General features: G+C 49.5%; 1 protein-coding gene across 1 annotated transcript in view; it reads left to right on the top strand.

Moving 5' to 3' along the window:
- MYO5B (myosin VB) overlaps window positions 1-22,866 on the top strand; it is a 146,371-nt gene that overhangs the window by 24,449 nt on the left and 99,056 nt on the right. The window contains exons 2-4 of the mRNA XM_031059641.1: window positions 4,104-4,214; window positions 7,716-7,887; window positions 10,687-10,831. Of these exons, the coding sequence (XP_030915501.1) occupies window positions 4,104-4,214; window positions 7,716-7,887; window positions 10,687-10,831 (428 nt within the window). The remainder of the gene's footprint in view (window positions 1-4,103; window positions 4,215-7,715; window positions 7,888-10,686; window positions 10,832-22,866) is intronic.

Raw genomic sequence — 22,866 nt, 5'->3', positions numbered from 1 at the left:
AATAACTCAGAGGATAAAAACCCAGCAATAATAAAGATGGATTTGCTGATGTCCAGCTCTCTGTGAAGACTTGCAACAGCCAAACAGCCCAGACAAAGCTGAGACCCCTAGTTTTTAATATTTTTTACTTAATGGAAGATTATACAATTTTCTTAATGTAATGAAAGTGATGCTCTGTCTGTGGAGTTGTAACTCCTTGCCTGCATCTCTCCTGGCTGAGATGGAGCACGCTGCCCAGAGCTTGCTGGGAGTGCCTTTGGCCAGCACTGAGGGCTTTGAAACAGTAAAACAAGACCTGCCTCTTCTAATTTAATGTTGGTTTTAATCTGCATCCGCAGCGGCAGCCTGCTAAAATCTAAATCAAATCAGGAGGTGGGGATTGAATTTATTAAACTTCTGCTTAAGCTGTGTGGAATAATGCAAGAGGCAGTGAGAGCACTGAATGGCTTTAGTTTTATTGGGGATCTGGTTGAAAAAATCACAGAGTAAACCAGGTTTTTAAAATTTTTTTTTAGAGGCTGAGCATGGAGAGCTATTTCTAGTTAATTTTAGCATTTTGTTTAAAGGCATCCTCGAGGACTGAAGGGATCTTTTTCTTAAAAAACAAATTAAAAAAAAGAGAAAATGTATGGAAACCCTGGAGAGTCTGGAGGTTGAGTGGCTTGCCCAGGGCTGTGTCTCCTGAGCCCAAAGTCAAGCCAATCCTTCATCCCCAGTGCTTTGAGAGGGGCCTGTGTGCCCTCTCCCTTAGAACAAGCTCCTCCAGCAGATCAAGAGGCTGTTAAAGCTCTCAGGAAGCCTGGACAAGGCTTGTGGAGTGTAAAATGATGCTAGAGATGTGATTGTGGAAGCAGCAGCTCACAGGGATGCTCTCCTCACCCACGGCTGGGTGGGCACCTGCCAGCACCCTGGTTTTGGTGACACTCTCACCTGAGTGGGTTGGTTTGTCAAAAAGCGGGGGTGTGAGGCAGTTTGGGGAGCAGGTTGCAGAGGTCAGAGGCAGGGAATGCAGGGGAGGTGAGGGCGGTGAGGCCACCGAGGGCTGCCCCAGCCTCCTCAGGCTGTAACTACAGCTGGCCATGTGAAGATGCACCCGTGACAAAGTGCTTGGATTCCAGCAGTGTGTGCCTGACATATCTGGGATTTACGGCTGGAAGGGAGGGCTCAGATGGGGGTTTGTGCAGCAGCCTGCCCTACCGGGAGGGCAGCAGGTAGGGAGGAGCACGGCGGGATGAATGGCGCTCCCCTCTCTGGGTGTGTGCGTGTGCACGCACCACAGGACAGCATTAGAGATGCTTGGGCAGCTGCATTCATTCACAGCAAGCAGCCTGTGCTAACAGCCCCCGGCTCTGCAGCAGGGTGGGGAGCACTTGGTGTAGGCATCTGCCAGCCAGGGGTGTCCCCAGGGCTCCTGGGGCCTTGCAGACACGTCTGTCCTGCATGGTGCATTCTGTCCTGTGTGGTGCATGCTGTCCTGTGTGGTGCATGCTGTCCTGCATGGTGCATTCTGCCCTGTGTGGTGCATTCTCTCCTGTGTGGTGCATGCTGTCCTGCATGGTGCATTCTATCCTGCATGGTGCATTCTGTCCTTCATGGTGCATGCTGGCCTGCATGGTGCATTCGGTCCTTCATGGTGCATTCTGTCCTGCGTGGTGCATTCGGTCCTGTGTGGCTCCTTGCAGATGTGTGTGTGTGCACAAAGTCTGGGAAAATAATTTTTTTCATTATTATTATTGTTATTGAAACTCTGCAGTGCTGTGGTGAGGTGGCTGGTGGGCTGTGGAGCCTCCCACCAGCAGGCTGTGGGCAGTGGGTGCTGAGAGCTGTCACCCTCCTCTCACACCTGGGTGGCTCCTGGCCGTGGCTGGTGAGGAATTGCTGTGGGTGGTGGCCCATGGGACCTCTGCTGCTGCTGGAGCTGTACCCAGGTTTCACCCTCAAAGTGTGAGGCACCATTCCAGGCTGCTCTGGGGTCACTGTGTCCCTGTCTGCAGCCACCAGTCCAGGCAGGGCCAGGGCTCAGCCCAGCCCCATGTGCAGGTGGAACATTTGCAAGGTTGCCAAGGCCAGCAACACCTGGTGCTTGAAGCTGCCCTGAGGCGGGTGCATCCTGATCCATGGCTATTTTGGGCACTTCTAGAGCGTGTCTGAATCTCACTTTTTGCCAGCAGAGAGCTGGCACTGGATGAATCCACAGTGGTGGGGCTGGGAGGGGTCCCAGCCAGCCCCTTCCCCATTGCAGCCTCCCTTCTTCATGGCAGGGAGAGCACTGAAGGCCCATGAGGTGCTAGAGCTGGTGTGCTGAGAAGATTCAAGTTTTCACATCTTTCCCCCCACTCCCTGGTAAAACTGTTGTTCTGGGAGTACGATTGTGTGGCTCCATTAACATCTAAAGGTTCCTGCTGCTGTAGCTATTGAGCAGCTCTAAAAATAATTAAGTGCGATAACTATAAAAATCTATTGCTTTTCAGCTGCAAAGTGGCCTGTCAGGTGGTGGCTGCTGCTGTGTTAACTTGTTGGTTGCCACAAAATGTTGCTTGGACATTGTGTGCTGGGGTTTGGTTTCAAAAGGAGGCCAAAGCCACCTTTGGGGCTCAGGTGCTGCTGTCACTTTGGCTGGCTGGGGTTTCCCCCAGCCCCTGGAGCTCTGAGTAGGAATAAGATTCTGCAGCTCCCATTTCAATCAGCAGGAGGAATAGAGGGGAGAGCTGCCCCAAAGGACCAGTAAATCTGTGGTTGTTGGAGGGTTCCTGTTGGCTCTGTGGGCTGGAGGATCTTGGTTGTTGCTGAAATCTTGGTTGTTGCTGAAATGGCTCCTGAGGTATTAAAAAAATCTTTTTTCCCAGCCCCAAGCTCAAGGAAAAAGTCGAGATTCCTCAGCTCAGGTTTTCAAGGTTGTTTATTTGCTCTTATCTAATACATTCTCTTTGTGACCCACTGAGGTCTGTCCAGCAGGTCAGACAGAGGCACACTGACCACCCTCAGGGCAGTGTTATCTTTTTATACTAAAAACTACATGTACTTTATTTACAATAATTCTCCAATACCTATCACCTATGTTTGACACTCTGTCTCTATCCTAAACTAATCCAAAAGTGCAACCATCACAGTAGAAGATGGAGGACAAGAATAAGAAAGAGAAAGACAGGACATGCCCAGATTCCTCCATCTTGCCTCCTGAACCCCCATTCTAAATCCCCAAAATTCTACATTTTCACTGTGATAAATTCACTATCATTCTACTCAAACTTACGTGGCTTGTAACTCTTCGCACAAAGTTTCCATGGTTTAAAATCAGAGGTGTCTTTGACTCTGTGCTGAGGTCTCTGAGCCCCCTGCCAGGGTCTCGAGTCACCCAGGGCAGCCAGAGGAATATCCTGGGTTCTGACAGGAGGAGTCCAGCACAAGCTTGGCTCCCTGGGTCTGACAGCCAAAACCCTCATGGGCACCTGGGCTGGGCTGCACAGGTCTGCCCTGGGGCTTCCCCCTTGGTGGCCCTAGCTCTGTAGATGTAAAAAAAAAAGGGTTAAATTTAACCTAATTCATGAATTTATTTAAATCCAAGTGTATTCCTGGAGCCTGTTTGTGTGCTCACCTCCAGCTGAAGGAGTTGGCGTTGGTGTCCTCATTTGCCTGCCTCTGTCTGTGGCTGTGGGTTTGGGTCAGGGCTTGCTCTGTGGGGGCCAAAATGCCTTGTTTTGAGCAAAATAAACACACTTTGGTGTAGGGACTGCTGGGGGTGAATTGAGTTATTTCATAAAAGCCTTCTGGAAGGCTGTGGTTTTTTTTTTTTTTTCTCAGGGAAATTAAATTCCATGTTTACCTTGAAACTTTACTCTACTTTGTTAGATTGGTAACAAGCCAGTGTACACCTTGTCCAGGAGAAAATTAGACTGAAAAATTAGACTTCTGGTCTGTAATTAACCCCAAGAACTAAAACTGGATTTATTTTTTCTTTTACTAAAATAAATGGCTTAGCTGCATTGACTTTACAATGTGTGAGGCTGTATTAATGGAGAATTAATTTATTTCTCATTTAATTTCCCGAGGTTTCATCATGTTTAAACTTTTTATTTCTTTTCTTTTCTTTTCCACCTCTCCAGTACACTAGGGTTTGGATTCCTGACCCTGATGAAGTTTGGAGATCGGCAGAAATTATCAAGGATTACAAAGAGGGAGATAAAAGCCTCCAGCTGAAACTTGAAGATGAAACTGTAAGCATTTGAATGTCATTATTCTTTTTAGCAATTTAAAGCTTTGAATTAATGTGTGCAGAAGTCTGAGCCATTTCATATTTTCTCTGAAGTGGTTTAAAATGTGTTTTATTGCCTCAACACTTCCACTTTTTCCCTGTCTGCTCCCTCCCTAGACACTTGTGTTACAGTGGGTTGCGAGAAAAGCCCTTGACCTCCATCATCTCTTTTCATCTCCTGGCAAACTGGTAATAGTCTGTGATACCAGGATGTATTTTTTTTAATAGCAGCAGTATGTCAGAAGTGCCAGTTTGTGCTTTTTGCTGCCGAACAAATTGTGGAGAGCACGGCTGGTGGCATCCACTCAGCCTCGGGTGCTGATGGAAAACCCACACACGGCTCAGAGGTGGCTGCTGTGCCACAGTTTTCTCCACGCCTCAGTTTTCCTCTCTGAGCATACTCTTATGTAAACCCCTTTTTTCTCTGCTTCATTTTTAAATGAGAAAAGCATTTAAAAGGGAAAACCACAAAACTCATTTAAATGTAGATGTTTTCTAGCTGGCGCTGGTTCCAAATGCGCAAACAGCCCGGGCTGTAGCGTGAGTACAGCCAGCAATTAATCATCCCCAGAGCAGGACACAGGCTGGGGAGGAGCAGCTGCTCCCTGCTCCACACAGAGCCTCCTGGGGTGGGACATTGGGTGACAGCAGGGAATTGCAGATGAAGTTAACCACGGCATTTGCATCAGCTGCAAATCCAGTTTATGGGAAGGGAGCAGCCGTGCTATGTGCCCACCACGAACTGCCTGCTGTAGCGGGAGAATAAATACATTTTTCATAAAGAATTGCACCTAAACCATCTTTCTTCATTGAGCAGGTGGGGCTTCCTGAACTGTCTAGAGTGTGATCCACTCCATTGCCTGGCAGAGTTAGCAGAGACCACCCACTACAGATCCATATGTGCCGAACAGGGCGGGTAATTCCCATCGCCTCCACGCCAGACCTTTCCCCACTGTGGGGAGCATTTTCACCAGATTGCCTGATGGAAGATGGAGAGCAGGAACGAGCTGTGGTTGATTAGGCAGTTTGTCAAAGCAGTTTTTCTTTCAGAGCAGCTCAAGCTCGGGCTGTTGGAGAGTGTGAGAGTGCCAGGTTTGCAGAGAACATTGTTGATGTTGGGCTCTGCACCCAGTGCTTGGTGCTGTTGCTCCTTCCTGGCTCGGCCTCAGCTGCTTTTGTTGTCCTGCCCAGTTTGCCCTTCCAGCATAGGGCAGCTTTATGGGGAGGATAAAGGATGGAGGATGCTTGATGCCTTTTTACCTTCCACAGTGATAAATTTGGATGAGGAGGTGCACAGATGCCACCCTGTAATTCCTTGGAAGCACTAGGTATAGAACCATCATTTTATCTTGGAATGGTTTGGGTTGGAAGGACCTTAAAGTTCATCTCATTCCACCCCCTGCCATGGGCAGGGACAACTTCCACTCTTCCAGGCTGCTCCAAGCCCCATCCAGCCTGGCTCTGGACATGTCCAGGGATCCAGGGGCAGCCACAGCTGCCCTGGGCACCCTGGGCCAGGGCCTCACTACCATTACAGCAAAGAACTTACTCCTAATATCTTACCTAAACCTACTGTCCTTCAGCTTAAGGTAATGGCCCCCTGTCCTGTCCCTGCATATCTTGTCCCCAGTGGCTGTGCAGCTCTCCTGGAGCCCCTGGAGGCCCTGGCAGGGGCTCTGAGGTGTCCCTGGAGCCTTCTCTTGTGCAGCTGAGCAGCCCCAGCTGTGCCAGGCTGGCTCCAGAGCAGAGGGGCTCCAGCCCTGGCAGCATCTCCGTGGCCTCCTCTGCACTGGCTGCAGCAGCTCCAGCTCCTTGTGCTGTTGGAGCCAGCGCTGGACACTGATGGGCGCCTGGGTGCCCATCTCACCCACAGGAGCTCCTGTCTTCCACTTGTGCTCAGGCTGCCAAAGTACACCTGCTCCTATTGCTGGGTGCTGCAACCCACACCCTCCCCTCCTGGCTGAGATCTCCTGCAGTTTTAGTACTTGGGCAGGAATTTTTTCCCCCTCTTTAATCTGGATATTTCTCTGGAAACTAAAGGGGCTGAAGAGCCCTGCAAGGTCAAATCCTTTTATGCAGCTGAGTTCAGGATCAGCAACATTAAAGTACAAGGTGATGAAAGGATTACCAGGTGTTGTAGGCAGTAGCTTAATAAGCATATCACAGTCATGGCGAAACATGGAACATCTCATTTTGGGGTTGTGCAAGAGGCCCGAGGTCTCTGGGAGTGCCCTGTTTGATGCTTTCCTGTATGAAGTCCTGCCTGGATCTGTGTCATGTTGGACTGAAAATCTCTGGCAAAGGGGGGCAGCACTTGTGTGCATCAGGTTGGAGATACCCAGCACAAGTACCTTCAGGGGATTCGAAGCTGTAGAAAGCCTTTTGTTCCTGACAGCCAACATGCATTACCCGGCTGTTCAGTGCTTCCTTTTGTCCTTGTGCTTTAAGTGAGTCTTCACAGGTTTTGTGGCTCCTGGCTCTTCTCTGTATGCGGGAGAGCTCCCTCTGAATGAAGAGCTGGCTGTTAAATATCACAGAGCATCCCTGGTGTGTTTGCCATTAAGATGTGTGCAGACTCTTGAAAATTGGCATTGACAATGTGGAACTGGAGGATAAAACCAGCCTGAGGTTGTCAGACATGCTGAGGGAGCCTCTCCTCGTGCACTTGGGTCAGCCTTCCTTGTGCTGTTTGCACGGGCAGGGATCCAGTGCAGTGACAGTGGTTTTGCTTGGGAGCTGGGATTCCTCCCTTCTGATGGGAGCTGAGCATCAGGCCTCCCTTCTGAGGCACCCTGTGGGAAGCAGCATCACTGGCAATTTTTTTTACCTCCTCTGTAAAGAAAAAAATGTGGTTTTTCTTTAGTTGATGGCTCTGTTGCTCATTTGGGAATGAATCAAAAATAGCATAAGGCTGCCCATATGCCAACTTCAGCAGCGTAACCTGGCTCCTCAGACACTTCAGCAGCAGGGACTCCGTGCTTCTCCATGTCCTCTCTGCCTCAAGGGGTGCCAGGTTTCAAGTATAAAAGTAAATTGAATTAAAAATGAGCTGAGAAATCGCTCTGATGGTAAGAGCATGGTCTGGTTTGGAATGAGGCTGCTTTTCCAAGAGCAGGAAGATGCTCAGATCAGATGAAGCTGTGGGATCAGATGAAGCTGTCGCTGCTCACAGCTGGCTGAAGGCTGTCCCAAGGCTGGCCTGAAGATGACTCAGGTGTGGCCAGGTTGGTGCTTGTGGACCATTAGTGTCCACCAGGACCACATGGTGGTCAGCTCAAAGCTGTTACAAGAGGGGTGACCTGGCAGTCAGCCATGCAAGTCCCTGGAGCATTTATCATCAAGGGGCTTTTAATTTAATTTACGGCAGGGCGTGTCAGTGTTTAGCCCTAGCAGCAGTTATGCCTGAAAAAGCTAAAAGCCATTAAAGGAGCTGTTGTTTTTTTGTGTTTCTGTGTCTCCTCAGCTCTATGAGTATCCCATTGACCCGCCGGGGAGTGAGCTGCCCTTCCTACGCAACCCAGACATCCTGGTGGGGCAGAATGACCTGACAGCCCTTAGCTACCTGCACGAGCCCGCTGTCCTGCACAACCTCAAAGTCAGGTTCCTCGAGTCCAACCACATCTACACCTACTGTGGTGAGTGTCCAGAGCACACCTTCAGCTCCTCAGAGGTTGTGGGGCCACAGAGGAGCCCCTTGAGTCCATCAGCGTGAGGAAAGCCTGGGGGTGGTGGGTTTAGTTTTGAATGTGTGTAAAACCAGAGGGGGTTTTTGAAGGCTGGTGCACTGTGACCTTGCTGAGCTCATGGTCCATCTGCTCTTGGTGGGAACATCTTGTCAGATGAGTTTGGGCCCAGCCTTGCATGTGCTTGGCAGCCCTCACAGGGGAAAAGTAGGAATTAAATGACCAGTGAACATGGCATGCCAGACAGAGAGATACTACTGAGGAATGTCCATAGCAGGTTTTCCTCCAGAAAAAAATGCAAAAAAACCCTTCCAGGACTCCATTTCCTTCCTTTTCTTCATGGCTTTGGAAATTATCTAACTCCCAAATTCAGAGCAGGAGGAGGGCAGGTGTGAACTTGGGTTTGTGATTTTTGGGGAGGGCACCTTGCCAAAGCTATTCAGGAGAGCAGTTACCTGTGCAAGGACAGCAACAAGGTACAGCTTGAAAAATTAAGAAGAAAGGAAAGAAGGCAATTCATAGAATCCCAGACTTGTTTGGGTTGGAAGGGGGTTTAAAGATCATGTTCCAACCCCCTGTCATAGGCAGGGACCCCTTCCACTGTCCCAGGCTGCTCCAAGCCCCATCCAGCCTGGCCATGGACACTGCCAGGGATCCAGGGGCAGCCACAGCTGCTCTGGGCACCCTGGGCCAGGGCCTGCCCACCCTCCCAGCCAGCAATTCCTTCCCAATATCCCATTCAGCCCTGCCTCTGTCAATGGGAAGCCATTCCCTGTGTTCTGTCAAAGTTGGCGTGTACAGCTGTGACTGGGGTTGCAGAGGAGAAAACTGGCAGGGGGAGATGGCTTTTTAAAACAGTGCCCTAGAAATACGTTCTCTGTGGGTCTGAGTAATGTTAACTTTCAGTATTTAATGATGTGTAGTGTTGGATTACTGGCATAACTTGCAGCCTTTTGCAGCTGCACATGTGCCTTCAGTCCCCCACGGGCTTGCTCTCACTCAAAATCAGTGAGGTTTTGTGAAGGGAGCTTCTAAGACGGTTCATGATTGTCTGGAGCACAGCGTTAGTGGGGATGCAGGCGTTTGGGCTGTGTAGGTTTGGTTGCAAAGCTCTGCCTGGCTGCAGCATGCCTCGTGCTTGGGTTATAAGGTGGCTGAGAAGGGCAGGAAGGTGCCTGTCTGAACTGAGCAGAGCCCTTCAGGTTGGTTTGCTTTGTGGTTTTGGTGAGTCAGGGAAATTGTTGGGTGACCTAAGCAGAACCAGGAAGCCAGCAGGCAGGAGCAGGGCTCAGGCGGGTGAGGCAGCTGGGTCAATGTCCTGCAGGGGCAGCTGCTGGGACAGTGAATGCCCTTTGCCTTTCCTGGTGTCTGCTGCAAGCTGAGAGCTCCTGTGCTCCTGTAGTGGGAGCGTGACCAAGCCCTGGGCTGTCTAGGCTTGGAGCACAGCACCGACCCCCCAGGCAGGTGCAGTGGGGACATTGGAGGATTGGGGACATTGGAGGATATGGGACATTGGGGACACTGGGGGCATTGAAGGCAGTGGGGATGCTGGGAACATTGGGGACAGTGAGGACATTGGGAACATTGGGGACATCATTGGGGGATTGGGGACATTGGGGGGATTGGGACATTGGGGGGATTGGGGGCATTGGGGATTGAGGACATTGGCACTGGCCTCACAGCCAGGAGCACAACACTTGCCCCACAGTCAGGTGGGGACATTGGGGGACTGGGGACATTGGGGACATCATTAGGGGATTGGAGACATTGGGGGGATTGGGGACATTGGGGACTGGGGACATTGGCAGTGGCCCCTCAGCCAGGTGTACAACACTGGCCCCTCAGCCAGGTGTACAGCGCTGGCCCCACAGCCAGGTACAGTGGGGATACTGGGGGACTGGGGAGATTGAGGGCATTGGAGGCAGTGGGGACACTGGGGACACTGGGGGCAGTGAGGACTTTGAGGACATTGGGGACATCATTGGGGGACTGAGAACATTGGGGACTGGGGACATTGGCACTGGCCCCACAGCCAGGTGTACAACACTGGCCCCACAGCCAGGTGTACAACAATAGCCCCACAGCCAGGAGCACAATGCTGGCCCCACAACCAGGTGTTCCTGGAGCTCCTTGCAGGCACAGCTGAGACCTGCCTGACCCAAAACTCCCCAGAGGTGGAACTTGGGTGCAGAGCAGCTCCCTGGAGCCAACGGGGAGCACACGTGTGGCTTGGCCTCTCATCAGCTTCCAGCTCAGTGCCCAGAGCTGGAGAGGAGGCAGACATGAAAGCCTCAGAGCAGGCTCTGGCATTCCTTCCCTGTGATTTATGTATTTCAGTTTGATTTGGGCACATTCTCTGTTAGGAGTTTTACTCACAACCCAGGCCAGGGGAAAACCCGGGATGTTTGTTTGGGTCTAGCAGAGCTTCAGTTGCATAGGAATTGCTTTTCTGTAATGCTGGCTCAGACTGTGTTGATCTCTCCTCACCCCTCCTGCAAAGCCTGTCTTCACACAATGGAGATTATTGTTATTTTTGCTCTTCTTGCCAGTTTTGTGCATCTCCTTTGTAGCTGTACAGGGGCTTACTGCCTTGCTATTGAAGGGGATGCTGAGATAACAATTATGAGCCCTTCCCCACTCACTTTCTTTGTTAACTCTCAGTCATTGCATTTCAAAAATCTTACTGAAGCAACTAAGCTAAGCCCTGAAAACCCAGAAATATCAACCCCCTGCTTGTCTGTCTGCCCTCAGGTATTGTGCTGGTGGCCATCAACCCCTATGAGCAGCTGCCAATCTACGAGCAGGATGTCATCTACGCCTACAGCGGCCAGAACATGGGGGACATGGACCCCCACATCTTCGCCGTGGCCGAGGAAGCCTACACGCAGATGGCCAGGTCAGAGGGGGGGCCCAGCCACAGGGGTTTGGGTCAAAAGTGGGCAAAAAAGCCATTAAATGCTCCAGATACCCAGTGAAAGCAAAGTCGTGAAGGAGAGTGTGGTGGAGGTCAGGTATTTCTAATTAATTCTGCCTAATGACTTGATCCCAGTAGTGCACCCAGGCTGCTGGGCTGATGGGGATCCCTGTGCTCCTCAGGAACTCAGGGGGATCCCTCTCTTGTTGCTTCATGGATGAGTTTCCTGGAAGAAATTCAAACCACTCTGCAAATGTCATGTTTAATAGCTTAGAGGAAACCACATTTCAGATAGTTCGGTGAGATAATCAAACTAAATCCAGAAGCTAATGTTAGTTGTTGCTTTATGGAGATTTTGTGATTTTGAGTGAGGTGTTAACTGGCAGATACTTGGAGATATTTATGGGTCCCTCAAATCCCTCCCTTCACCAGATGGATATGGTGAGAGTTTTACTTTATTTATTTCCGTGGTTCTTGTGTTGCTGGGGACAAATTTAGGATTTTGTTCCTAAGAAACAAGTCATGATCCAAAAGAGAATTGGAGAGGAAACCGAAAATTGTTGTACCAGGGATCATTTTATTATAGTTGTCGGGACTCACACAGTGTGTTTTTGTTTGCTTCTGAATTAGCTGAGATTTTTGTACAGCCCTGGCTTTTAACAGCAAGAGCAAGCGCTGAGCCATTTTCCAAGGTTCTTTCTTTCTGCTGTGTCTGGATTTTAGTGGTGAGTTAGGATGCATTTCTAATAAAAATGAGCCAGATTTCAATCCAGAAATGCATCTGGAGGAGCACTGCCATGGCCAGAGATCAGATGGATTGCACCCAAACCGAGTCCAGCCTGCACTGCCCTCCTGCAAGTGCTTGTGCTCTGGGCAAAACTGCTTTGAGAAGAGTACAGGGATTTGGGGAGCTGCCTGCAGAAAGAGGAAGACTTAGGATGTTGCCCTTGTGTGATTCCAGACTGAGCAGCAAGCTGCAGGGCTCTTTTTAGGAGATACCAGGGTTTTGCTGACGCATGTGGACAGGGCCTGTGAGTTTTCTGGGGCAAATGTCTAGAACACAAGGCAGCAACTCGCTTTTCTGCTGAAGTTTGTGTAGGGACAAACTTCAGGTGCTGAGGGTTGCTAGCTGCTGTTCTCCCACATCCCTCAGGAATTTTGCAGGCAGTGGGATAGCAGCTCTAGCCAGCAATGCTTGTCTCTGCTTCCCTCCTTACCAGAATAAAGCTTCTTTTGACAGCAGCTCATAAAGGATAACTGCTGTCTCTGGGTGGTTCAGACTGCTCTGTTTTCAAGGGGACAGGAAAATAACCACCTTCAGAGCTCTCAGGCAAGGTGCTCACTGCTCAGTGCTCCTCTGGCGCTGTTTTGGGCTGTTATTATGGTAATTGCAGGCTTGGGTACAAAAGAGGGTTTCAGACAGGGCTGAGAGGAGATTGGGACATGGATTATAGGAATCTACCTGGTTATTTGAAATGTGCCTTAAAATGTGGCACACTAAATTTTAAGTCTGAGTGCTACTGGGTGGGTGTTGTGTTCTCTGCAGCTTGATCTGAGCTTTTCCCTCCATGGTGCTCCAAGGAGAGTGGAGGAGCTGTTGGGGCAGGGAATGTGGATGGCTTAGCCCCTGGGTGATGGATAAAGGAGTTCTTTTTGCCCTTTTTCCAGCTGAAATGCTGACTCTGTGGGATGCCTCGTGGCTGCAGCTCAGCTTTACTGCTTTGGGGTGAGGTGGGACGTGGCTTGTTAAACCTAAACTGGTGCAAAGATACCACTTGTTTTGCAGTTCAGCTTTTAAACAATTGGATGATATCTGGTGCATCCTTATAGATCAGGAATAAAACTCAAGCCTGCAGTCTCAGAAGGTCAAATTTGCAAGGTGACTGAGAAGAGGAAAACAGTTTGGCCAGTCTTGGGGGTTTTTGAATATTTTATGTCCATTAGTGGCCCAGAGCACACAGGGAAAGAACAGTGAAGGGGATTGAATAGGATTGAGTGGGATAGCAAGCGAAAAGGGCACAAAACTTAAGATTCTGTGTTAAATGAGAAAAACTGGAGGTAATTAGATTTTTATTTCTGAGCTTTCCATGCAGAGACAAGGTGCCAGAGCATAGCGTGAGGCAGTTGGTGTGTACAGATGTTAGTGACTTGCTCCTGTGCTTTCCCACTGCCTCAACACCAGTGCCCCAGAGATGGGACAAGATGCACCTTCACAGGTGACTGTGTGGCATCCTGTATTTGCTTTTGTCCTGTCATCAGAAAATGCCAATTTAAAAGGGAAAAAAACCCCAAAATAAAAAAAAAAAGAAAAAGGAAAAACTAAAAGCCATTGGTGATGCTGCAGATGTTGTGTAATAACACCTGATTCCTTTTTTGAGTCAGAATTTTTCATAAAGCACCTGAACACCTACAGTGGATTCAGTGTGTGTTAAAACTCCCCTTTAAGCATGAACTTTTCACAAGGAGGATATTTTTGCAGCATTTTCATGTGAAACAGCTTAAGAAAAAAAACCAAAAACAAAAACAGGCAAGTGATTAAAATTCATATGTGACATCCTCTAATTTTTAAAGTGGCCAGCTTTTTAGAAACTCCCCAGATGCCCAGTGTGGGACTAAAAACAGTCAGTTCACTGAAACAGTGTTGCTTTAAACAAAATGAGCAGCATGGAGTCAGTTTGCTCCAAGTACTGCTGCTGGAGGCGATGGAGTCAAGTGTTGGGAGGGTGGAAGGGTGGATCATTTAGTGATTGTTAGTGGTGGTGATGGTTGGTGGTGCTGGGATGGTGGAAGGATGGATCATTTGGTGATTGTTAGTGGTGTTGGGATGGTGGAAGGATGGATCATTTGGTGATTGTTAGTGGTGGTGATGATTGGTGGTAGTGGGATGGTGGAAGGATGGATCATTCAGTGATTGTTAGTAGTGTTGGGATGATGGAAGGATGGATTATTAGTGATTGTTAGTGGTGGTGATGGTTGGTGGTGCTGGGATGGTGGAAGGATGGATCATTCAGTGATTGTTAGTGGTGGTGATGGTTAGTGATGCTGGGAGGATGGAAGGATGGATCATTTAGTGATTGTTAGTGGTGTGATGGTTGGTGGTGCTGGGATGGTGGAAGGATGGATCATTTAGTGATTGTTAGTGGTGTGATGGTTGGTGGTGCTGGGATGGTGGAAGGATGGATCATTAGTGATTGTTAGTAGTGGTGATGGTTAGGGGTGCTGGGATGGTGGAAGGATGGATCATTCAGTGACTGTTAGTGTTGTTGGGATGGGAGCAGTGAGTGCCTTGGGACATGGATTGCCTGCAGGGCAGTGCAGGCGCCTGCTGTGGTCAGGGGCCTGTCCTGGAGAGGTGCAGTGGGGCTGGGGGCCACAGAAGGTGCTTGCCCTCCTGGGAGCAGTCTGGAAGCTGTGCCATGGTCACACAGAAGGACAGCACAGCTGCTGATGGCCTGGCTGATTCTTGCTTTTCTCGCAGAGGAACAAAAGATGCCTTGTGTGCCCACATCCTGGCTCCAATTTCCCTGCGTGTCATCCCTCTGGGCAGGAGCCTGGAGTATGGCAAAAATTCCCTCTTGAAAACCTGCATTTCTGCTGCAGTCAGCCTGACCTGAGCAGCACGTTTCACACTGCTCTATGCCAGCACTGCCGAGGCTGAGCTGGAGTCAGATCTGAGCCTTCATGGCAAGAAAGACACAAGGGCCTGGAGCGTGTCCAGGGAAGGGCATGGGGCTGGGAAGGGGCTGGAGCCCCAGGAGGGGCTGAGGGAGCTGGAAAGGGGCTGAGCCTGGAGAAAAGGAGCCTGAATGTCACACCATTCAGCCTGGGCCCTGAATGGTGTGACATGGCAGCAGCCCATGCCAGGTGATGGACACAAAGGGAGGCCAGTGTCCTGCTTTCACCATGGCAGAGATCTCGGGTAGTAAAGGGCTTGTGAAAGCCTTCTGAGAAGTGCAAGGACTGGGTCAAGCGCTGTGGGCTTTATTCCCTGGTGCCTCTATCTGCCCAATGCTTTCACAGGTGCATCCCTGCAAAGCTGTTCTATGAGGCCAGGAAAAAAGTATCTTGGGTCTGTTTCACATGATACTGCTAATTCCAAACTGCAGATCAGTGTGATGTTCTGCCAGGAGCACAGAAGGGCTCTGCAGGCCTTACCTGACCCTTGCAATGTCAGTGGGAAGGCAGCTGTCCTGGTGACCTGTTGGCCGGACTGGAGCTTCCTCCTTCCCTGCTTGAGGATCTGCTCACAGTCTTGTTGATAGTTCTTGCAGAAGAAATAAAATAAGAAATGCAGGAGTGATTTGATGGATGAGTTCAACTTCTGCATATCTTGTCTGAACTGCTGCTCAGTGGGTACCAGATAACCCCTGCCTGGTGTCTGCAGCTCCAACCAGGCTCAGCATCTGTTGTGTAATTCCTGAATTGTAAATTGTATGGAAATAGGGCGTGTCCTCCCTTCAGCCCCACTGCCCCCACGCTGCTCCTGCCACCAAACACTTGGACTGCAGACAGGTAACTCTGTGTAGCAGTGGCTTTCCATTTTTATTGGAAGTTAGAGCACCCAGGCTTTGCACTGCACTGTCAAAATCGCTGCTCCCTGCAGCCACAGGGGAAATGTCTGTGTCCTGCAGAGAGGCAGGTGCCACTGGGGCTGCCTGAGGTGACCATAGCTCTCTTTTCTGCTCTGGAGGGCAAGGCTGGAGCTGGAAAAGAGCAGAAATTGCAGCAACAGCCCTGCACACGAGCAAATAGACTCAGGGAGGGGTATGGGCATAGTGGGGGATGCCCTTTCATAGCACTTCACGTTTCAAGCTTTTACAGGAGGATTTAAAGCTGTACAAAGAGAGAGCAGATAGGAGTTAAAAGAGAGATTAACCCCTGACAGAGATGCAAGGGGAATCAGACTGGCACAGTAAATAAGGCTGAATCCTGTGGTATATTAAAGTCAGGGAAGGGTTTTGTCTCCAGGGGAATGAGGCTGGGTGGGGGCTTGCAGGGAGCTTGGGGGACTGAGCTGTGCTGCACCTCACCAGGGCTGTGCGACAGGGATCATCCCAAATTAAAGCTCTGGTCTAAAAGGGGAACCAGAAGAAAAATAACTCAAGAATTCAGGAAGTTGCAAAGCTGAGGGAGTTTTCTTCTGTTTAGAGCTGGAAGTGGGATGGGGATGAGGGGAGGAGGTTTTGGAAGAGCTATCCCATGAATGTGATGGTGCTGGTGTAAGACCGTAGGGATTGCTTTTCTTCTCCTGAGGTGATATGTAGAAAAAAAAAAATAAATTGAGAGGCACTCCAGGAAATGTTTCCCAAGAATTGGAGGAGAGACCCTCTGGTCTTACTTGCTGTGGGAGAGGACAGAGATGCTCTGGGGATAAGTGGCCAGCTAATGAACTTCTTTTAAATGTAATTTTTTTTTTGGCAATTTGGAATAAGGACTGTGCTATTTGCTAGAAGATTTAATAATAAATGAAACATCCCTTATAGAAAAATCATAAATACTCATAAATGGGACAGAACTGGCATGGGAAGCTTCAGGTAGAGAAAGGCCTGAAAGTAATGAGTGTGTATGTGAAGTATCACTGACCAGGAAGGAGGGATAATAGCCTACATCAAACATGTAACTACTGCTGTGATGCAGGAGAACTGCTGGAGCTCTGAGGGGAGGCAGCTGCAACACCAAGTATCATTAAACATTCAAAACAGCATTTATGAACAGCAAAATTACATGAGATCCCAAAGACTTGTCATTGGCCTTGCCCACCTCCCAGCCACTGCTGGCCACCCCACACACTCAGTGAACTGCTGGAGGTCTCGGGATGGGGAACCCAGAGCGTGGTTTCTGAAAATCCCTTTCTGGGGTTCTCCATGAGTCTCTTTCTGGGGTTCTCCTAATGTTCATCAATTGATTAATTAGTCAGATGGCAGTGTGGGAGTTTTCCAAGCAGCAGTAGCTTAGGATGGTGGTCAGCCACTTCTCTCTGGGACTGGCATGGAGTGGAAGAACAACTGACCTGTCCTCCTGGTGCTCCAGAGCTGATCTGCTGGCACAGCATCCCATGGCTCCTTCCTGTGTGTGGTGCTTTTTGGGAGGATGCAGCCCAAGCCTCCTCCCTCTGCAGCGCTCCAGCAGCTTGCAGGTGGCCTGGGCTGGAGCCAGGGTTGCTCTGTGGTGTGATCCCGGCACAGAACAGAGCATCAGGGTGCCAGAGAGCTGGGGAAGATGACCGGGTGCGTGTTTTCTCTCCTTGGGAACAGCACACAAAGGAATTGCTGACCTCGTTTCCATGAGCCCGGGGAGCTCATGTTCCTCCCCAACGGATGTGCAGGGCATCAGTCCTGCCAGAATGTCACCCAGACCAGACATAGCTCAGCATTTCACAGAAACTCAGAGCTGTGAGGGTTTTCTGTGCTGTTGGAGGGGCGTTTCCAGCCGGCTGTGTGGAGTGTTTGGGGAGAAGCGGCATGAACAGGCCGGGGCCTGTGGGACTCCCAATGCTCCCGTGGGGAAAACGCTTGGCACGCTGGAACAGAACTTGTGTTCCTCCCCGACAGGGTGTGCAGGGCACCAGTCCTGCCAGAAGGTCATCCGGACCAGACACTGCCCAACATTTCACAGAAACTCGGGGCTGTGAGGGTTTTCTGTGCTGTTGGATGGTGTTTCCAGCCGGCTGTGTGGAGTGTTTGGGGAGAAGCGGCATGAACAGGCTGGGGCCTGTGGGAGTCCCAGCTCTCCCATGGGGAAAACGCCTGGAGCGCTGGAACACCTCCTGGAAGCACTCTGACCTCTGCAGACACGCCGTGTTCTGCTCCATGGGGTTTGGTCCTGGCCTTGGGAATGTGGCATGGATGAGTGTTAAGGAGAGGGAGCAGCCCTGCCCTGCTGAGCTGGCGGAGCATGCTGCGCAGGAGAAGGTCAATGCTGCGCCTTGCCTAGTCTCCATGTGCATCCTCATCCTTGCCTGTTCCGGGGCAAACTGCTGCTTTTAGGCTTTTTCCCAGCAACTGAGACATTGAAGGCCACATTTTCTGTCTGGCTCCTTGCTGAAACCCAGTGGGGTGTGAGCAGATGGGCTCCAAAGCTGCATAGGGTAACCAGGGACAGCATCACCCCCAGTGCATCTCAGAATCATAGAACATGCTGAGCTGGAAGGGACCCATCAGGACGATCAAGTTCAACTGAAGTCCACCTCTTTGGAATCCAGCTCGTTCTCTGTGACCAGAATGTATTTTGAAGTTCTGATATGGGTGTAGATTGTTGGTGAAAACAGTGTTATTTTCCCCCACGGGTACATGCACCTGTATCAAAAGTTATCCCTACAAAAAGAAAATTATCTATATTAAATATAGTTTTCTGTGAAAAAAAAAGAAAGACCAAAAAAAGGTTGTATAGGCTAATCCATGCCATTTATGGAAGGTACACAGTAAAAAATTACCCAAATGGATGTGTAGCTCATGAAAATCTGTCCTTGTAGCACTGCTGGTTTCAGCAGCTGCACCATAAAATGTGCATTTGCAGCTGATATTTGAAAATGTAAACAGAAAACAAGTCCTTGTTCAACTGGATGAAAAATATCTTCTGTTTTTTTTTCTGAGGGTTTCTCTGAGGGAAAAGTGTAACTGCCCCTAAGTTGTGGTTTTCTGTTTGCCTGAGTAACAATGCCAGGGATTCTGAAAACCCAAATTAGATCCAACAAGTCAAAGAAGCTGCTGCCATTCTCATCAGTGATGCTGCTCCAAATTCCAGTTATCCCACAGAAATGGGGACAACTCCTGGCTTCAGAGACCACTTCAGAGAAGGCTTTTCTCTGTGTTACAATGCTGCAACCCTCAGATTTTCACCTCCAGAGTGCAACTTCTGTTTTTTCATTTGAAAGCAGAGTTGTACTGTCTCAGTTTTGCATCACTGTCATTAGCACTTGACCGGTGCAACCCAGTGGTATTAAATTGTTTATTTAAAAAAAAAATATTTTATTTATTTTTTTTTCATTTTTTCATTTTTTTTCATTTTTTATATTTCTAGCAACACAGTGCAGTAGCTATGCTCATTCTTAGCCTTTGCAGCGCTGACAATGGAGAAATGCATCAGGGCTTTTGTGGGTGTTCTCATTGTGGTCAGGCTCAATTCAAACCGCAGTGCTTAAAGGATTTTTAATCTTCAGATTGCTTTATGAGCACTAATCCTCCAACCAACCTGAAAGAAGTAGGTTAAATATGATTTCCATGGTGGAGAGACTTATTGACTCGTTCCACGACACAGAGAATTAGTGTCAGATCTGGGATTAAAGCTGGAGTGACCCCTGACAATTATTCACAGGGTCAGGCTCTGCCTTAATTTATTCCAGATCGTTTTCCCTCTTGGAAAAGCTGTGTTTTTAGTGCAACTGGTTTTGCTCCCGCTGCAGAGACCAGGATAAAGTTGTTCAGTTAAGCTGCTTGTGCCAGTGGTGATTTTCTGAAGGGATGACCATGAAAACAAATCCTAGATGTTCCAGGTCCCTCCTCATGGGTTTGGATTATTGCTTTAAAGAAAGCTGACTTTGGAAAAAATTCTGACTGGTGATATATCTGTCCAAAGAACATTTTGGGTATATTTGTCTTCAAATACTGTTTTCAAGTAGTGTTGCTGAAGGCTGAGGGCATAAATATCTGCACTGAGGTATCCCCTGTCTCCTCTGTCTCTGGCAGAGCAGTGGTGAAAGCCATCCCTGGATTCAAACTCTTTTTTATTGCAGTGGTTCGACCATCCCCTTTTCTGAAGTAAGGGTTTTCCAGGGATGTTCTGCCCTGGATTAATTAAAGTGGTGAGGGCTGCACATGGAAACACTGAGCCATGCCACACCTCTGACTGCTCTGATGCAGATTGCTCTGTGTTCAGCTGGGCAGCTTGGGGTGTGGATGCTTCTCCACACCTTTTCCAGGCTGTTTTAGGGCTCCTCTGAGGACAGCAGTGTTCTCTGTGTTGCTGCAGGTGAAGGACTGACTGCTTAAACAGGCAGGAAAATATGTTCCCTGGATGTAAAGGCTGGCAATTGGCAGCCTGTTCTAATCAGCAAAGGAACCTGAGGTGCCCTTTCTCTTCATAGCCAACTGACTTTTGTTTGCTTTGGGCAGCACCTTTAGATGTTGCCTTTCAAAAATGGTATCTATTAGACTTCTAGAATAGATATAAAGAAGGAATTTTTACAGGTAGCCCAGAGCAGCTGTGGCTGCCTCATCTCTGGAAATGTCCAAGGATGAGTTGGATGGTGTTTGGAGCAACCTGGGGTAGTGGAAGGTGTCCCTGTTCATGGGCTTTTCTAGGTGGCCTTTGAAGGTCCTTCCCAACCCTAGCTTTTCTATGATTCCATGCTGTTTTTCATGTGTTGTAAAAGCACCAGTGACCCCCTCTTAGTTTAGCTGGCTGGAGATATCATCCATCTCTTACTGTGCGTGCTCGTGAGGGGCATTGCTCTTAAGCTGGCAAACATCTGCAGAAAGATGTGTTACCCACCTCCAAAGCACCTCTGGAGCTGCTGGTGCCTCTTGCATTGAAGAAACTGTTCTAGATCTTGTTCTGGCTGGACTTCTGCTCCCTTGTGGTTTTGTTTGCCTCTCTGATGGCTGGGGGCTGTAGCCCAGATCGTGATGCGGTTTTCCATCCTGAACATCATGTGAGCTGTGAGCCACAGGGAGAGGAACCTTGATGTACTTTGTGACAGCATAAAAAGCTGTGGTGGCAGCCCTGAGGTGCACAGGAGCCCTCCCAGCCCCAGGAGGAGATAGGGCAACACTGCCATGCTGCATCAGAGTCAGTATTCACCCACAGACACTTCATTTTACTCAGGTTCTTTTAAATAATATTTTTCTCCTGTGCTGGCACTGCCAAAATTGAATGTATTTTAAGCGGCTGTGTTGCACACTGTGCCTGCATGGTGGCCAAACATTTCAGTGTCTTTTATTCCACACTGAACACAAACACCCCCTGCCTGGCTTTAACCATTTCTGCTGCCTGAGCATCCTGTGTGCTGCCAGCTGCTCTGTGGGGTTCATCCATCTTCCCCTGCTGGCACCAGCAGTTGGTTAACTTGTACACTGGAAAGGCTCTGCAGCCTTTATTCCTGAAAGCTTTTATTTCTGAAGGTGGAAAATAAATGTCTGAACGTGCACTATCCACCAAAAAAACCCAGAAGAGACACATTACTGCAAATGCAGGAGGTTGAGTGGCCTGCTAAGAGCAGCTTTCTTTTCATTTTATGTTATTGATATAATCCAAAACTTTTTTGGTGCCATGGAGAGCTCACCTGGCCCATTTCATATTGCAGCACGTCAGCCATTGGGGCAAATTCTTGGGAAACTCTGGAAAAATGGGACCTGGCAGAGTGGCTGCAATAGCAGTAAATTGTGTTGGCCATAGTTTTGTCACTAGGCTCAGTGTCTTTTGGCAAATGTCTGTTTAAAAGGAGGCAAGCCAGAGGGAGGCATAAAGCACTTAGAATGCCACTTAAAGGCATTTTTGTGATGGGATGTGAAGCCCAGGGGAACTGTGGGTCTGGGTTGTTCCTCAGCTGGGCTCTCAGGTGGATTAGTCTCTGCCTTCCCAGCCTGGCCCACCCCAGTAGCTGGTAAGAGAGAACTTATGAAGGAGGTCAAAATTGGTGACAAGAACTCATAATTGTGAATCTTAAAGAGAAAAAAATGGGTTACCAAATACTACCTTGCAGCAGTGCTGTCTGGATGCCAGGTAATGCATCTTTTGAGATTTTGGCCTCATTTAGCTGAAGACTCACTCCCAGACTGGTGGAGCTTTTGTCTTACAGCTTCAAGAGAAAAGTGGCAGGGAAATGTTATCTGCAATGTGCTACTTGGGCCATACCTCTCGTGCAGAGCAGGGTGGGAAACAATAATTCTGAAGTAACTTTGAGGCAAGTGTAGCTCTAAGCCATGACAGCTTTGCATTTGCAGAGCTCCTTTTGAAGGGATTTTGGTTGTCACCTCTCCCTTCTGCTTCTCCCTCTCCTCTGACCAAGGACAGCCTGTTCACCCACCCTTGCAGCCCATGCCAGAGCCTCTGTCTGCCCCTTTCTTGGCAGCTGACAGGAATTTTTGTCTGTTGGGTCCTGCTGATGGCCACTGTGGGATTTCACTGATGGAGCTCAGCAGTCCACAAGCCACTGAAACCATGGATCCACTAAGGCTGGAAAATGCCTCTGAGATCAGGTCTTGCTGTCAGCCAGCACCACCAGCATGTTCACCTTAACCATGTCCCCAGGTGCCACATCCACACTTTGTTTGAACACTTCCAGGCAGGGGGACTTCATCACTTCCCAGCAGCCTGTGCTGGGGCTTGGCAGCCCCTTCCATGAAGAAATTCTTCCAGATATCCAATCTAAGCCTTCCCTGGCACAGCTTGAGGCCATTTGCTCTCCTCCTTTCACTTGTTCCCTGTAAGGAAAGACTGGCAGCCCACCTCCCTGAAGGCAATCAAAGCATGGAGGAGCTGCAATCAGAGTTCAGTCAGGACAGCCATCAGCTGTCCCAGGAACTGCTGCTGTGGGCTCATCCAGCTCCCTTCTGGGGCTGGTGCTGAGTTTCCCTTCCCCTCTGTGGAGCTGGCGCTGCTTTTCCTCTGCTGGCTGGCTCGTGCTGCCAGGAGGGGTTTGCTGCAGACCTGTGGAAGTCCAAAGGTGTGAGACTGGCACGTTGGCAGCCCCGTGCCTGGGTGCTGCCAGCTGGCTGTGGTAGAGCCTCGGTGGCTTTGCTAAGGCCTGCTGAGGGCACAGCACCGTGACTTAGCAAGAGCAGGCTGTCCCCACCCAGGTGAGTCACCGGGAACAGGGCTCTGGGATGCTGGCTCTGGCTCTCAGGAGGGTGTGCCCCACTCACAGCCCGTGTTCCTGCCCTGCTGCCTGGCTGCTGGGGTGCTTGGAGGCTCCTCTTGCCTTCCCCTTGGTTGGTACCCAGGAGAGCTAGCTGGCTAGGGGATGGATTAAGATACTCTTTGGGAATTGGTGTCTGAAAAATGGAGAGAGCTGGAAATTA

This window comes from Geospiza fortis, unplaced genomic scaffold (assembly GCF_000277835.1).
Source record: "Geospiza fortis unplaced genomic scaffold, GeoFor_1.0 scaffold488, whole genome shotgun sequence".
NCBI lineage: Eukaryota > Metazoa > Chordata > Aves > Passeriformes > Thraupidae > Geospiza > Geospiza fortis.
This window is presented reverse-complemented; position numbering and strand designations above follow the sequence as displayed.